This window comes from Heteronotia binoei, chromosome 20, assembly GCF_032191835.1.
Source record: "Heteronotia binoei isolate CCM8104 ecotype False Entrance Well chromosome 20, APGP_CSIRO_Hbin_v1, whole genome shotgun sequence".
Classification (NCBI taxonomy): Eukaryota; Metazoa; Chordata; class Lepidosauria; order Squamata; family Gekkonidae; genus Heteronotia; species Heteronotia binoei.
In genome coordinates this window covers 26,767,685-26,783,532 of record NC_083242.1, presented here as the reverse complement: position 1 = coordinate 26,783,532, position 15,848 = coordinate 26,767,685, and the positions used below count along the sequence as shown (strand labels likewise).

The 15,848-nt window shown below is 48.8% G+C and overlaps 1 protein-coding gene across 1 annotated transcript in view; it reads left to right on the top strand.

Moving 5' to 3' along the window:
• The window catches only part of FAM20C (FAM20C golgi associated secretory pathway kinase), a 167,835-nt gene that overhangs the window by 50,286 nt on the left and 101,701 nt on the right, over positions 1-15,848 (top strand). The window contains exon 3 of the mRNA XM_060260735.1: positions 15,145-15,223. Within this exon, the coding sequence (XP_060116718.1) occupies positions 15,145-15,223 (79 nt within the window). The remainder of the gene's footprint in view (positions 1-15,144; positions 15,224-15,848) is intronic.

Sequence of the window (15,848 nt, the reverse complement as noted above, 5' to 3'; positions counted from 1 at the left end):
GTGTTTTTGACTCTGCTCAATTCTCCCTGTCCTGAACCTCCAAGTCGACTCTCACTGGTAGTTTGGGTTTGCAGGAATCAGCATCCTTGCCCTTGGGGATCCTGTTTTGTGTGTGTGTGTTGTGTTATCTGCTTGGGTGGTCTACTGGTTGTCTAGGCAGTCCAAAATGGCTGTTGAGATTTCATGAGGTAGTCTGGTGAGAACACGAGAGGAGCTATTTTAAGGTTATTTCCTCTGTCGCAAGCTTTTCTTAAGCTTTTGTTTCCTGCCCAGTCTATAGATGTGGACAGCAACACCTCCTAAATTGCCACGACGACATGTCCATTTTTTGAGCCACAGTGCAGCAGAAAGTCAACTTAAGGAGTGAGTCCATGCCCTTGAGAAAGTACAATTTGATGTGGGAATAGAGTTGCCAAGCGCCAGGTGGGACACAGAGATCTCCCAGAATTACAACTGATCTCCAGATGACAGTGATCACCTTCCCTGGAGAAAATGGCTATTTTGGAAGGTTGACTGTATGCCATTATGCCCTACTGTGGTCCCTTCCCAAACCCATCCTTCCAATCTCTAACCCCAAATTTCCCAGTTTCAAGCAAGAAACCTTATGTGGAAAAGCGATGAATGGTACTTCACCTTTACCACAGCTGTCCCTCATGTCAACGTGCCAAACATTTGTCCACAGGAAGCTGACTTATCCTGAGGTGGAGCGTTGACCCACCTGGCTCAGCATTCTGGCTTCCAGTGGCTTCTGCCAGTGTCTCTAGGGAAGAAGGATCTTTCACAACGCTTTCAAACACTCAACATGAGATATCAATCTCAGGTTGCGTGTTGCCTCAGCCACCTACCATTAGTTCTTTTTCTTAGAAACCATCTTGTAATATCATGTGAGAACTCTTCGAGACCTTCTGCTGAGTGACTACCCTTGGGGGTCTTTTTCTCTTCTTGTTTTGCAGACACCACTGTTAATGTAGTTTTCTGCTGTTTCTTGTGCTTGTATTTTCTTCCCTCTCTCTGAAAAAGAACTTTCTGAGTTTTCTGCAGATCTTCAGATTCTCTTGGGTTTGCAAGAATCAGCATCCTTCCCCTTGGGGATCCTGTTTCGTGTGTGTGTGTTGTGTTATCGGCATGGGTGGTCTACTATAGACAAGATCAGTGGTGCTGTCTCTGGTTGTCTAGGCAATTCAAAATGGCTGCTGAGATTTCATGAGGTAGTCTGGTGAGAACACGAGAGGAGCTGTTTTAAGGCTATTTCCTCTGTCCCAAGCTTTTGTTAAGCTTTTGGTTCCTGCAAACCTGGGGGGGGGGGGGACACCTGCCCCCTTTTGGTGTCGGTTTGGTGTAGTGGTTAAGTGTGCGGACTCTTATCTGGGAGAACCGGGTTTGGTGTAGTGGTTAAGTGTGCGGACTCTTATCTGGGAGAACCGGGTTTGATTCCCCACTCCTCCACTTGCACCTGCTAGCATGGCCTTGGGTCAGCCATAGCTCTGGCAGAGGTTGTCCTTGAAAGGGCAGCTGCTGTGAGAGCCCTCTCCAGCCCCACCCACCTCACAGGGTGTCTGTTGTGGGGGAGGAAGGGAAAGGAGATTGTGAGCCGCTCTGAGACTCTTCGGAGTGGAGGGCGGGATATAAATCCAATATCTTCTTCTTCTTCTTTTTCCCTCTGGAATTAGGCTTACCACACCTGCCTTAGTTTGCAGCCTCCTTCACTCGTACTGCAGGGAAGGCCTTTGTGGATGCGGCATCACTTTTGGTCACCATATCTGCAGCACTGTAGGAATTTTCCACACTCTCTATAAGATCTCGATAAGATGGGGGGGGGGGGAATCCTTTAGTGTTGCATGCTGCTCCCCCTTGACCCCTTAATGATCCCAGGATTGGCTGGCTCAAATCTGGTAGGGTTTCCAGTCCTCAGTGTGGGCAGGAGATCCCCTGGTTTGGAAGCCCCCTCCCCCCGCTTCAGGATTATCAGAAAGTGGTGGGGGTTGAATGTCCACTGGGCACTCCCATTATACCCTGTGAAGACCAGTCTCCATAGAGTATAATGGAGAATTGATCCCTGGGTATCTCGGGCTCTTGGGGGGCTGTTTTTTGAGGCAGAGGCACCGAATTTTCCACATAGCATCTGGTGCTTCTTCTAAAAAACACCGCCAAGTTTCAGAAAGATTGGGCCAGGGGGTCTAATTTTATGAGCCTCAAAAGAAGGTGCCCCTATCCTCCCATTATTTCCGATGGAGGGAAGGCATTTAAAAGGAGTGCGGTCCCTTTAAATGTGATGGGCAGAGCTCCCTTCAGAGTTCAGTCGTGCTAGTCACAATCTTGCACCTGGCTCCACCTCCAAAAGTCCCCAAATATTTCCTGAGAGGGGCCTTCCAACCCTGTCGGTTATGAAAACGTTCCCTGAAAGTAGGAATTTTGGAAACCAACGGAGTGTGCCATCCCAAGTTTTAAAAAAAGGGCACTGGGGCGAAAGAATGTAATCAAAGGTTTGACCGCAAGCCAGTCGGAGTAATTCAAAACCATCTGGAGTGCAGCCCGGAAATCCTTCCAGTATTTTTTTTTTCCACCTGAAAGCAGAGGGTAATGGAACCCCAGCTCTTTTCAAGTTCGTCCGTGACTTCTCCTCCAACTTTGGTTGGGGAGTCGAGGTGGTCCACATGTGTGTTTTGGTTAATCTTTACTTATGATTACTTATGTAATCTCTTGCTTTCTGTTCTTTGTCAAGGGTTTTGCTTGAGTTTTTTTCAAATGTTTGCAGATTAACTGTAACATTTGCATTTGAATGTACTTCTGATGCCGTGCAAATGTTCTGGGCGATCTTTCCCAGAGTAAACTGTACACTGCTGGAAAATTATAAAGGTTTTTTGGAGGGTGGGGGAGAGAGGAGAGCAAGAAACTGCTTCCCACATTAATACATACCTTGCGGCTTCTGAAATGCATAGATCGTGCCTCTTGATTGGAAGACCTCTTTGAAATCTTTGCGCTGATCTCCATTTTGAGGACTCCTTCCACTGCCTTTCCTAGAAATTGCTAGTAGTTGATGACTTTGGTGTCCTTGTGAGGTTTCCTCGGGAACTTTGGCCCTAATCCTGCGCACAGTCAACCTTTAAAGTGGGTTGTTTGTTTGTTTGTTTTAATAGGAATTGAAGTTTCAGTCCTGAACATCTCCAGACATGGGAACAGAGCCTTGGGCATATGAACTGCTTCTTATTTTCTGTAATACTGTGAAAAGGGAGCGGGAAAAGCAGAATTATTTTTTGCTCTTCTCCACAGAAAATAGAATAATGGTCCCAGTAACCAGAATGCAAACTGAGTTCAGATGAGGCCAGCAGGGAAACCTCTAAGCTTGATATGTAGGCAGGGTGCATTTCCACAGGTCTGTGTAATTTTCATTCTTAATCACCAGCTGTACAGTGGCCTGATTTGTATAGAGTCTATGATAGGGATGCCAGCCTCCAGGTGGGACCTGGAGATCCCCCAGTATTACAGCTCATCTCCAGACTACATAGGGTTGCCAAGTCCAATTCCAGAAATATCTGGGGACTTCGGGGGTGGAACCAGGAGACTTTAGGGGTGGAGCCAGGAAACATTGGGGGTGGAGCCAGGAGCAAGGTTATGACGAGCATCATTGAACTCCAAAGGGATTTCTGGCCGTCACATTGAAAGCAACTGCAAGCCTTTTAAATGCCTTCCCTCCACTGGAAATAATGAAGGATAGGGGCACCTTTTGCAGGGGCTTATAGAGAAGGACCCCCTGGTCCAATCTTTTTGAAATATGGAGAGTATTTTGAGGAGAGGCACCGGATGCTATGCTGAAAGTTTGGTGCCTCTACCTCAAAAGGCAGTTCCTCCAGAGCCCCAAATACCTGTGGATCAATTCTCCATTATACCCTATGGGAATCGGTCTCTATAGGGAATAATGGAGTGCCCAGCGGACATCCCCCCCCTTTCTGATGACCCTGAAGTGGGGGGAGGGCCTCCAAACTGGGGATTGGCAACCCTAAGACTACAGAGATCAGTTCCCCTGGAGAAAATAGATGCTTTGGGTGGAGGACTCTGTGGTATTGTACCTCACTGAGGTCCCTGTCTTCTCCATCCCCAAATACCAGGGGTTTTACAGTCTGGATCTGGCAACCCTACCCACCCATCCCTCACAGGTGACTGGGGGGACCTGGCAAGCCTAGTTGAAGTGGGGCTTAAGCCTTCCCTGCCACATCAGTTTTCCCAACTGAAATGGCTGCGCAGAGAATATAGGTCAGCCAATGACTGGCACTTTGCTGGAGAGAGAGTGTGGGGGCAGGGGAATTGGCATTACAGGCAATACGACGTCTCCTCCAGGGGGAACCGGAAGTGACATCATGTTGCTCTAGGAATCTCTGGAAACTCTGTGGCAGAACTATAGAGTTTCCAGTGATCCATAGAGTGACATGGAGTTGCCTTCAGGGAAACATCCCATTGTGTGTGATGCCTGTTTGTTTGTTTTTAAATTTCCTTTGTGGTGTGAAGAGTGTGTCGCTGGCAGAGGTTATGAGAATTGGGTGAGGTTGTAATATTTTTATTGACACTTTTCTCCAAGGAACTGGTGAGCTACGTGTTTCTTCCCCAGCCCTGCCTTCACAATGACCCTGTAAAGTAGATTAGGTTGTGAGAGCGTGGTTGGCCAAAAGCTACCCACATTGCTTCATGGCCAGTGGGAGAACTGAATCTGTTCCTCCACACCCTGACCACCGTCACAGCATGCCAGCTGTCAGAAGTTTCCCCAGTTTTAAAATCCTTTATTCAAATAGCACAGGATCTAATGCAAGGGGATTAATTAACTAAAAAGTAAATGGTATCAGGTCCCATGGAATAGATTTGCCAGTCCTATTTGTGTCTCTTTGTTGGAGGATTGCTCTTTTGCATAATTTAGAGAGAATATACCTTTTTGTTATCTAGAAATATTAACGTTTAAGAAGCTGCTGTTTCATTGGCCAGCCACTAAACAGAGGGCTCCAAGGAGATGACTCTTAATTGGATCTCATGTAGCATTACCAGTCAGCAGCAGGCAACTGGCAGAGACATGGGGGGGTGCCATCAGCACTAGGACGTTACATCACTTCCAGGGAAAAACCAGAAGTGATGTCATGCCCCTCTAGGAATCACTGGAAACTCTATAGTAAACCCTGGTAATTCCTAGACTGGCATGATGTAATGCTGTCATGCCAACTGTGATTCCCCCCCCCCTTTCATTTTTCTTCAGCGAGCCGACAGAGCGGTTTTTGTAGTGCATGTTCGAAGTTAAAGTGGTGGTATTTACTGGGGGTTCTGATTTTACTTTTTGTTCGTTTAAAATTCCCCTGGAGGCTGCTAAAACAGCCCAGCAGACGATCGCTAAAGCAGGGATTCCCTCGCCCCCATTTGGGTGGAGTAGACGATTCTGCAAGCCTCGTTACACAAGGAAGGGTCAAGGTTGCGCAGCCTTATCGATTCCAAGCAAAGTGCTTAATCAAACAAAATACTCACCCACTCATTCAGCCGTGTCTGCCGCCTCCGGACCACTCTGTCCTGCACCAGCATCTGAGTCACGGTGGGTTCCTCAACTGACCACGACTTGTCTGAGATCTAAGGATGATGCTGGGCTTGTGGTTTGCAGTGAACCAAACATAGCACAACACAGGTTAGCCAGTTCCGAGTTGGGAAATCCCTGGAGATTTGGGGCAGGAGCCTGGAAAGAGTGGAATTTGGGAGGGGGGCTTCAGTGGGGTAGAATGCTATGAAGTCTGCCTTCTAAAGTGACATTTTCTCCCAACGAACTGATCTCAGTAGTAGGAGATCTCTTGTAATTCCAGATCTCCAGGCCCCACCTAGGGACTAATTAGCTGCATCTGAAGGACCACAGTGAACTATGAAAGCGAACAGAAGAAACACCATGCCAAGAAAGATAAATTTCATTCAGTGGATTTGTAATTTTTAAAATTTGCTATACGAATCTCTATATGGGCAACTCACTGTAACGAGTAATAAATATTATCACAATATACCTCAGGTTCTTTCCATGAGCTACAATGAAATCTTAACACAGCTCCAAATGCAGCCAGTTTGGTGGGAGAGCCAGTTTGGTATAGTGGTTAAGTGTGCAGACTCTTATCTGGGAGAATGGGGTTTGATTCCCCACTCCTCCACTTGCACCTGCTGGAATGGTCTTGGGTCAGCCATAGCTCTGGCAGAGGTTGTCCTTGAAAGGGCAGCTGCTGTGAGAGCCCTCTCCAGCCCCACCCACCTCACAGGGTGTCTGTTGTGGGGGAGGAAGGGAAAGGAGATTGTAGGCCGCTTTGAGACTCTGTCCTTGAAAGGGCAGCTGCTGGGAGAGCCCTCTCCAGCCCCACCCACCTCACAGGGTGTCTGTTGTGGGGGAGGAAGGGAAAGGAGATTGTAGGCCGCTCTGAGACTCTGTCCTTCAAAGGGCAGCTTCTGGGGAGAGCCCTCTTAACCCCACCCACCTCAAAGGGTGTCTGTTGTGGGGGAGGAAGGGAAAGGAGATTGTAGGCCGCTCTGAGACTCTGTCCTTGAAAGGGCAGCTGCTGTGAGAGCCCTCTCAGCCCCACCCACCTCACAGGGTGTCTGTTGTGGGGGAGGAAAGTAAAGGAGATTGTAGGCCGCTCTGAGACTCTGTCCTTGAAAGGGCAGCTGCTGGGAGAGCCCTCTCCAGCCCCACCCACCTCACAGGGTGTCTGTTGTGGGGGAGGAAGGGAAAGGAGATTGTGAGCCGCTCTGAGACTCTTTGAAGTGGACAGCGGGATATAAATCCAATATCTTCTTTTTCTTCAGATGGGTATAGCAGATTCTCGAAAGTCCCTTGTGAGTTCAAGATGAATCCAAGCGGCCGACTCCCCTATTCTGGAGTGGGAGGAGTTTCTTTATTCTTCCTCAGGTCTGCATGATTTGACAACAGCGCAGAAGCCTGGAGTCATGCAGTCTGACAGAACAAAGTCACTTCTTCCCAACTGCAACGGCTGTCTAGTCAATTTCAGATCAGCCAAAGGGTTTCTTTATTTTTGTTCCCTCTGTGTGAGAAGGGAGGGAGGAGGAAGGATGTACCTGGGCACAAGAGCGTGTACATTCAGGCTTCATGTTAGGGTTGCCTGGTAAACAACAGGAGACAGGGGAGGCGGGAACTTATAGAAGGAGATGGGAATAAGTCCAGAAAAGGGCAACTAGAATGATTAAAGGTTTGGAACACTTTCCCTATGAAGAAAGGTTGAAACGCTTGGGGCTCTTTAGCCTGGAGAAATGTCGACTGAGGGGTGACATGATAGAGGTTTACAAGATAATGCATGGGATGGAGAAAGTAGAGAAAGAAGTCCTTTTCTCCCTTTCTCACAGTACAAGAACTCGTGGGCATTCGAGGAAATTGCTGAGCGGATAAAAGGAAGCCCTTCTTCACCCAAAGGGTGATTAACATGTGGAATTCACTGCCACAGGAGGTGGCGGCGGCTACAAGCATAGCCAGCTTCAAGAGGGGATTGGATAAAAATATGGAGCAGAGGTCCATCAATGGCTATTAGCCAGTGTGTGTGTGTGTATATATTGGCCACTGTGTGGTACAGAGTGTTGGACTGGATGGACCATTGGCCTGATCCAACATATGGACATATGAAGCTGCCTTATACTGAATCAGACCCTTGGTCCATCAAAGTCAGTATTGTCTACTCAGACTGGCAGCGGCTCTCTTATATTCTTATGTTATGTTTTTAGGGTTTCCAGATCCATTTTAAACACAGGCAGGAGGTGGGGAGGTTCTATGAGCTGTAAGTGTTACCCCTGAGGCGCCAACATCACCGGAAGTGACATCACACACTGTGCCTACATCAGCCAGAAGTAACGTGAACATGTCGGGAGGCAACATTCTGTTTTGGGGGCAAAACTCTATGGTAATATTGTCCTCAAACCATAGAGTTTTCCCCAAAAACCAGAGTGTTGCCCCTGGCATTCTGACTTCACTTCCGGGTGCTGTGGCGGGAAAATTTCCTCCTGCTGGCCAGTGACAGGTAGGAGCCCACAAAACCAGGGGACAACCCCCACTCCCAGTTGGAGAATGGCAAGCCTAGATGGGAAAGACAGGAACTTTGGGGGTGGACAGTTGTCGTCCCCAACAAGGTGACGCGACTTCCGGTGTTACCAGGAAGTGATTTAACCATGCCGCTACATGGAGGGCCTTCAGATTATGTTGACCATATCCCCCGGTATAGTGGGACATCTCCTCCCCACCCCTGCTGATGCTGCCTGCCTAAATAAATGCTGAGATGGGATGCTCTAGCACAGTGGTTCCCAGGGTCAGCAGGGTGGGGGCATTGAATTCAGGGGCCCCACCCCCCGCAGCACCTCCTCCTCCATGCCCCCCCCACGGCTCCTCCTCCTCCCTCGGTGCAAGTTTTAGGCCAGGGGAAGGCTGTGGTGAAGCGCCTCCCCAGCTCTTTAAAGGCTGACCCCTGTCCCCCCTCCCGCCAATCACCTGATTGGTGAGGAAACCATGGCAGCAGTGCGAGTGACCGGCTAAAAAGCCACGCTGCACTTGCCTCCTTCCCACTTCCTTCTCCAGCCTTAAACTTGTACAAACGGAGGGAGGAGGAGAAGCTGCGGAGGCAGCATTGCTGGGGGGGGGCAGGGGGCTGTGCGGCCCGTTTGCCAACATGCCACGGACCAGTACCAGTCCACAGCTCGGGGGTCAGAGACCCCTGCTTTAGCAAGTTGCTCCAAAACTGTGTGGAATCCCCAGAGTTTGGGGCGAGTGCTAAAACATCCCCCCAGCAAAATGGCATTGCTTGCAGGTCATGCCAGAAATTGTGTCATTGCATCAGAGACTACAGTTGAGCCCCCTCCCCATTTCTCCAGTCAGCTTCCTCCTGCCCCCCCCCCCACCGAATGGCGGCAGGCAGCATTAGCAGGGGTGGGGAGGAGATGTCCCGCTGTACCTGGGGATCTGGTCAACCTAATCGAAGGCCCCCTCCGTGTGTCTGGGGCGTCTCCACATAATTCGCAGGAGAGTTACCAGAGATGAGCATTGGGCCTTACTTGCATTTCAGTGCCGTATTCTTACAAGGGGCTTTACCTGACTTCTTAAATCAAGTGAAAAGCCATCAACAATCTCATTTCTGTTAAACGCCCCTGAAAAAATCGGGCCTACTCAGCACCACCAGCTTAATCTAATATATGTGAAAAACTGCCTGTTTCTCCTCTGCCTATTCAGTGCAAAATTGCTTAATGCCCTTTAATTTCTAATTATTTATTTGTTCCTGTGGGATGGGTTGGCAATGCACGAGAAGTCCAGGGTCAACAAAACAGCTAAAGCTGGAGGGATTGTTTTTTTGCTCTGGTGGAAGGGTAATTAAACCGGGTAGATTTGCATAACGTTTTTTTGTCGCGCAAAGTGGCGGGGAGAATAAAAGTGGAGGGGGACAGATTACAGGCGTGTGACCACTGGCAGTAAAGCTCCAGCGGAAGTAATTAAAAGGATGTGTATCTAATAGCATCTGCTAGCGGAAAGAAAATGGTGTGAGAGCGCGGAAGACTTGTTGGGGTGGGGCATACGTGCAAAATATAATGTGGCATTTAAGGCTGAACTTAAGGCTAAACTCTCTCTCCTTGGCATCTAGGCCTTTTGTTAGCTTCTGTGAAAATGGGGGGGTTTCTCTGACCATTTGCACAAAGGAGTGTTAGAAAAGAGAAGAACGACGTATTCTTAGCCAACCTACTGAACGTCTAAGGGAGGTGCTATTTAAAAGTCAAGGTGTGGGTAATTATTGGGTGCATTTTCTTTTGTCTGCTGAGAATGAGGTAGAACTGGCTGATGCCTTACATGGGGAAGGTCCCTGATTCATTCCCTGGCCTTGATTTAGGATGTTTGATTGTACTTAAAGGAGTTCAGTTAACATAAGAACACTGGAGGATCCCCACTACATCAAACTGGTGGTCCATTTGGTCCAGCATCCTGTTTTTACACAGTGGCCAAACATGTCCTACCTAGAAGGCTAATAAAAATAGAGGGCAAAGCCTTCCCTTCATATTGCCTCCTACAACTGGTATGGAGATAGGGTTGCCAGATCCGGTTGAGAAAATATCTTGGCACTTTGGGGGTGGAGCCAAGAGACTTCCCCAGTCCCTAAAATAAATAAATAAAATACAGCAGTGCAGTTCCCCTGAATACAGTCTTCATTTCCTTGACCCCGAGCAATTGCACTTCCACTAAATGAAAGTGAACACACACACACAGAGCAGCCAAAATAAACAGTTTGCAAGGGCACACTTTTGTGATCTCACTTGGCAGTTTACTCAATAGAGTTGCTGAATGTAACCATCTGCTGTATTTCAACCATCTTCTTCAGATTGACAGGAAAATGAAAAGAGAGTAGCCTAGGGGGTGGAGTTTTCCTCCGCTCCATAATCAAGTTCCAGTTAACTCACAGCTTCTGAAACCAGTGCAAAACAAACAGAGGGGCTGTACTGACTTTGCTTCCTTTCTCACGTGGTTCACACACTCACCAGAAAGAGCTCCGCTTTCTCAGTCTACCCATGCAGCTTTCCTCCAGCTGAGATTTAAAGGCACGCACACAGTCCAAAACACAAGCAGTTTGCGTTGCCAAGGTTTAAAGGTGCATTGCGGCTGTTGGGGTGAGGCATCCCCCTGCTGACCAGCTGGCTGGTGGCAGAAAAGAGCCTGCAAAACCAGGGGATCCCCTGCTGAGACTTGAGGGCTGGCAAGCCTATACTGAGAAGTTGACTCCCACTGGAGATAGAGCTTCCCTTTAGTCATCATGTACATTACCCACTGAGGGATTGCTCCTCTGTAAACCCAAATCCCTTTTAAAGCCCTCTGTGCTTGCTTCCCCCTGACCTGGATAGGCCACGCCAGCCTGAAGCTAAGCAGGGTAGGCCCTGGTTAGGACTTGGATGGGAAAGATGTATGCTTGCCAGTTCCCAGGTCCCGGCAGGGGTTCCCCAGGCTTTTGGGGTTTCTCCCCACCCCCAGACAGCTGCATGGCTGCAAGAGGTCCCCAGTGCAGTGATGTCATCTGGAAGTGGCATCATCATTCTGTGGAGACACTCTGGTTTGAGGGCCAAACTCTATGAGAGCCAGTGCCATTTCCTCAACCCCAAGCAACTGCACTTTCACTAAATGAAAGTGAACACACACACACGGCAGCCAAAATAAACAGTTTGCAAGGGCACACTTTTGTGATCTCACTTGGTGTAGTGGTTAAGTGTGAGGACTCTAATCTAGGAGAACCGGGTTTGATTCCCCGCTCCTCCACCTGCAGCTGCTGGAATGGCCGTCGTTGAGCCATAGCTCTCTCAAGAGTTGTCCTTGAAAGGGCAGCAGCTGTAAGAGCTCTCTCAGCCCCACCTACCTCACAGGGTGTCTGTTGGCGGGGAGGAAGATAAAGGAGATTGTGAGCTGCTCTGAGATTCGGAGTGGAGGGCAAGATATAAATCCAGTATCTTCTATGGTTTGAAGCTGGTTTCACCATAGAGTTTTTCCCTTAAGCTGCCCTTAGCACTTCCAGATGACACCATCACATTGGGGGTGTTCCATAACGCCCTCCAAGTGGAGCGACAAGGGGACCTGGCAACCCTACAAGGAAGTCCAGGGTTGCTACGCAAAGGCAGGCAGTGGCAAGCCACCTCTGTGGACTCTGGCCTCGAGTACCCTATGGGATCACCTTAGTCATCTATGACTTATGAACATATATGAAGCTGCCTTATACTGAATCAGACCCTGGGTCCATCAGAGTCAGTATTGTCTACTCAGACTGGTAGTGGCTATCCAGGGTCTCAAGCTGAAGTTTTTCACGCCTATTTGCCTGGACCCTTTTTAGTTGGAGATGCTGAGGATTGAACCTGGGACCTTCTGCTTACCAAGCAGATGCTCTGCCACTGAGCTACCATCCCTCCACTTGACAGTACTTTCTACTACCACCACCAATCATGCTTGTGGCCGTCACCGCATCCGCTGGTGGTGCATTCCCCGACTTAATTCCCCATTATGGTGTTACGCTATGCTGTTAGCCATCAGCCACATGCTGTTTACCGCCTATGTCTGTAAGATTGTTTACTGTGCTGCTCCTGTTTTGTAATGCCTGTTCTAATGATGTTATTTTAACTCTTGTCATTTTATGGTTGTAATCCACCCTGACCCCGCTTGCAGGATAGGGCAGGGTACAAATCTAAAAATTAAATTTAAATTAAATTAAATTAAATTAATTGCTGAATACGGAAGGACTTCCTTTTCTCCACCCTGTTGCCAACTTCTGCTGTGAAAACAGGATAACCTCCATCCCTTGCAAACTTGAGCTCCCTAGAGCAGGGGTGGCCAACGGTAGCTCTCCAGATGTTTTTTTGCCTACAACTCCCATCAGCCCCGGCTGATGGGAGTTGTAAGCAAAAAAACATCTGGAGAGCTACCGTTGGCTACCCCTGCCATAGAGGATGGGTAGGAATGCACACAGGGTTGCCAACCTCCTGTTGGGGCCTGGACATTTCCTGGAGTTACAACTCGCCTCTAAACAACGGAGATCATTTTCCTAGAGCGAATGACCGTTCTGGAGGGTGGACTCTATGGCATTCTAATCCTGCCATCCCCTCTTGAAACCTTCCTCCAGGCTCCGCCCCCCCAAAAAATCTCCAGGAATTTAGCAACCCGAGGTTGGCAACCCTGCAAACAAGCAGCTCTATAAATGCCTCATTCTCAGGCATGAGCAGCTGTAGTCAAAAGACTGAGCCCTCGTCCTTGTAACCTCTGTCAGGCAGGGAGTAGACGGTGGATCTGGAAAACGGTTGCTCCGTCAGCAGCAGGCTGTTTGGAAAATACAGCAGGCGGGGAGAGTGAAAGAGAGCAGATTCCATTTCAGCCCTCTTATCTACAACCGGAGAGTTGCCAGTTCGAGCCAGCCGAGCGTAGGATTGATGAAGGACTGCACTTCGTTCCATGTCAACAGGGTCGAAGGACTTGCTTTCGACCAAGAGAACTGGAACAGTTTAAAAAAAAAAAAAAAAACAGGGAAAAGCTGTGCTTGTTGTATGCCAAGTCTAGAGAACAGCGGAGTGGCTGTGAAAGAACAACTCGGGTTTAACTAATCTCATAACTGTAAGACAGTTGGTAGAATCAAGCGCCCCCGCATTGGAGGCTGTGCGGGATTAAGGCCGGTTTTTCTCTCGTGGATGCCCAGATTCAGGCAAGGAGTAGGCACTGCTTTTGGCAATGGGAATCGGGACTGGTAGGGCAAAATTATTTTTTGTACTGTTCCACTGAAGGAAGAAGAAGATATTAGATTTATATCCCACCTTCCACTCCAAAGAGTCTCAGAGCGGCTCACAATCTCCTTTACCTCCTCCCCCACAACAGACACCCTGTGAGGTGGGTGGGGCTGGAGAGGGCTCTCACAGCAGCTGCCCTTTCAAGGACAGAGTCTCAGAGCGGCCTACAATCTCCTTTCCCTTCCTCCCCCACAACAGACACCCTGTGAGGTGGGTGGGGCCTGAGCGGGCTCTCACAGCAGCTGCCCTTCCAAGGACAGAGTCTCAGAACGGCCTACAATCTCCTTTCCCTTCCTCCCCCACAACAGTCACCCTGTGAGGTGGGTGGGGCTGAGAGGGCTCTCACAGCAGCTGCCCTTTCAAGGACAACCTCCACCAGGACTATGGCTGATCCAAGGCCATGCCGGCAGGTGCAAGTGGAGGAGTGGGGGAATCAAACCCGGTTCTCCCAGATAAGAGTCTGCACACTTAACCACTACACCAAACTGGCTCAAAGCCAATTGCCGATGTACTGCTCTGGCCCCAAAGATATCTGGATGTCCTCAACCAGGGCCTTTTTGGTCCTGACCCCAACCTGGGGAAGCTCTCTGCCAAATACCATCAGGGTCCCGCAGGATCTAATGCGTGAGACCAAAGGATTCATATCTGACAGGAAAACCAGCTTTTCATTGTCAGGAAAGTGATGTATTTGGCTTGAAATTCCAGATAGAAATCTGCTTCTTAAGTCCGAATATATAGGGCAAACCATTATGTAGTGGTAGAGATCTTCCACTGCGGTTTCACATATACATACACATTGTTCCTCTGGTTTCTTGGTGTATCTTCCAAACAGCAGTTCTGTGGGTATGGTCTGAAAACGGAGTGCAGTAAATGCCAGAGTGCGGGGCGGGGTGCACTCAGAGTGCGTGTGCCCTGCCTTCCAAGAGCAGCATGGCAGCGTGCGTGCACTCTGAGATGTGCACACACGCTGCCATGCTGCTCTGAAAGCAAGGGAAGGCAGACTCCAAGGAGCATGCATGCCAACCCCTTGTACCCCCTCTGCCACCACCCACCCGCAGGCAGCGGCAAGGGCGAGCATAGCAGGGAAGGGGCACTGCCTGACCCTGTGGGACACGCTGGCCTGGGGTATACAAATAAACAAGGACTAAGCCTCATAATAAACCATTGTGGAAATAGCAGGTGCCATGGTGTTTCTAGATGGCTTATGTTCTAGGCCCTCATAAGTACCGTATTTTTTGCTCCATAAGATGCACCTGACCATAAGACGCACCTAGTTGTTAGAGGCGTTTGTGTGAATTTAGAGGCGTTTGTGTGATTTTTTTGCAGTATTCGCTCCTTAAGACGCACACACTTTCCCCCCCACTTTTTTTTGGGGGGGGGGAGTGCGTCTTATGGAGCAAAAAATACAGTAGATGCCATAAGTTTCTAGGCCCCGTGGCTACTGGTGCCTGGTATTTGTCTTGAGGGCAGGGTTTAGAGACCGCCCCCCCCCTTTGTGCAGCATTAGCCTGTGGAGTTACACTCTGCATGCCATCCCTGCAAGGTAGGACAGAACCCAGTTTCCTGTATCTAACGCCTGAAAATCTACCAGTGGGTTAAGGTATAATAAATTCCGCTGAACAAGTGCCCCCCCCCCCACCGTAGAGAGAAGCCGTGCGTGAAGCAAGAGAACATTAAGACCCGACATCGCTGCATTTTAATGCTGACGGCAGTATAAATGTCTTTGCTTTTCCTCTACAGATGGATAGCTGTGACATTTCACAATATAAAGAAAACGTTTTGTGGTGTCGGTCGAACCATATGGTGCGGATAGTTATTAATTTCCTTTCTCCCCCCCCCCCCCCTCTTTCTCTCAAGCAATGAAGTCGGGAGGCACCCAACTCAAGCTGATCATGACCTTCCAGAACTACGGACAAGCCTTGTTTAAGCCGATGAAGTAAGTGCCAAATCTCGTTACAGCCCTTTAGAAGGGATAGCTTTGCTGACGGGTTCCTTTAGATGCTTCTGGCAGGGGTCATTGAGGTCCTTGGCTGAGCTAAGATGAAAAAATGAAAGTTTTGGATGAACGTACAAAACAGTGGACTGCAGAAGCATTCACAAATGGAGGCTTAAAATTCGTTGTGAAATCTGCATGGGGAGAATGCTCATTGGCATTACAAATGCCTCTTGTCCACTTCCTTTTTCTCTAAAAGTATAGCAAGTCCCGGTAATGGGTGAAAAAAAACACACACTTTTCTGCTCCTCGCCACCTCTGGCTTGTTGTTTTGTTTGTTGGTTTGGTTTTGTGAGCATTACGAGCATTTGGTTTTGTGAGCATTAGTCTGAATACGAGGGGGGGGGGAAGCAGGAGGAATTTTGTGAATACCTGGTGGGTTAATCCCATGGTACAGTCCCATGTTTTTATAGGGTGTTTTTGTTTTCTAAACTAAATAGCCTTCTTTTTATGGTTTTACACGTGTGTGGGCTAAGTATATTCTGACAGAATCTCCCCTTGCGGTCTCCAAATGATTGACAATTCTTTTTCATATTTTGCTCGTAAGGACATAAGGGAAGCCATGGTG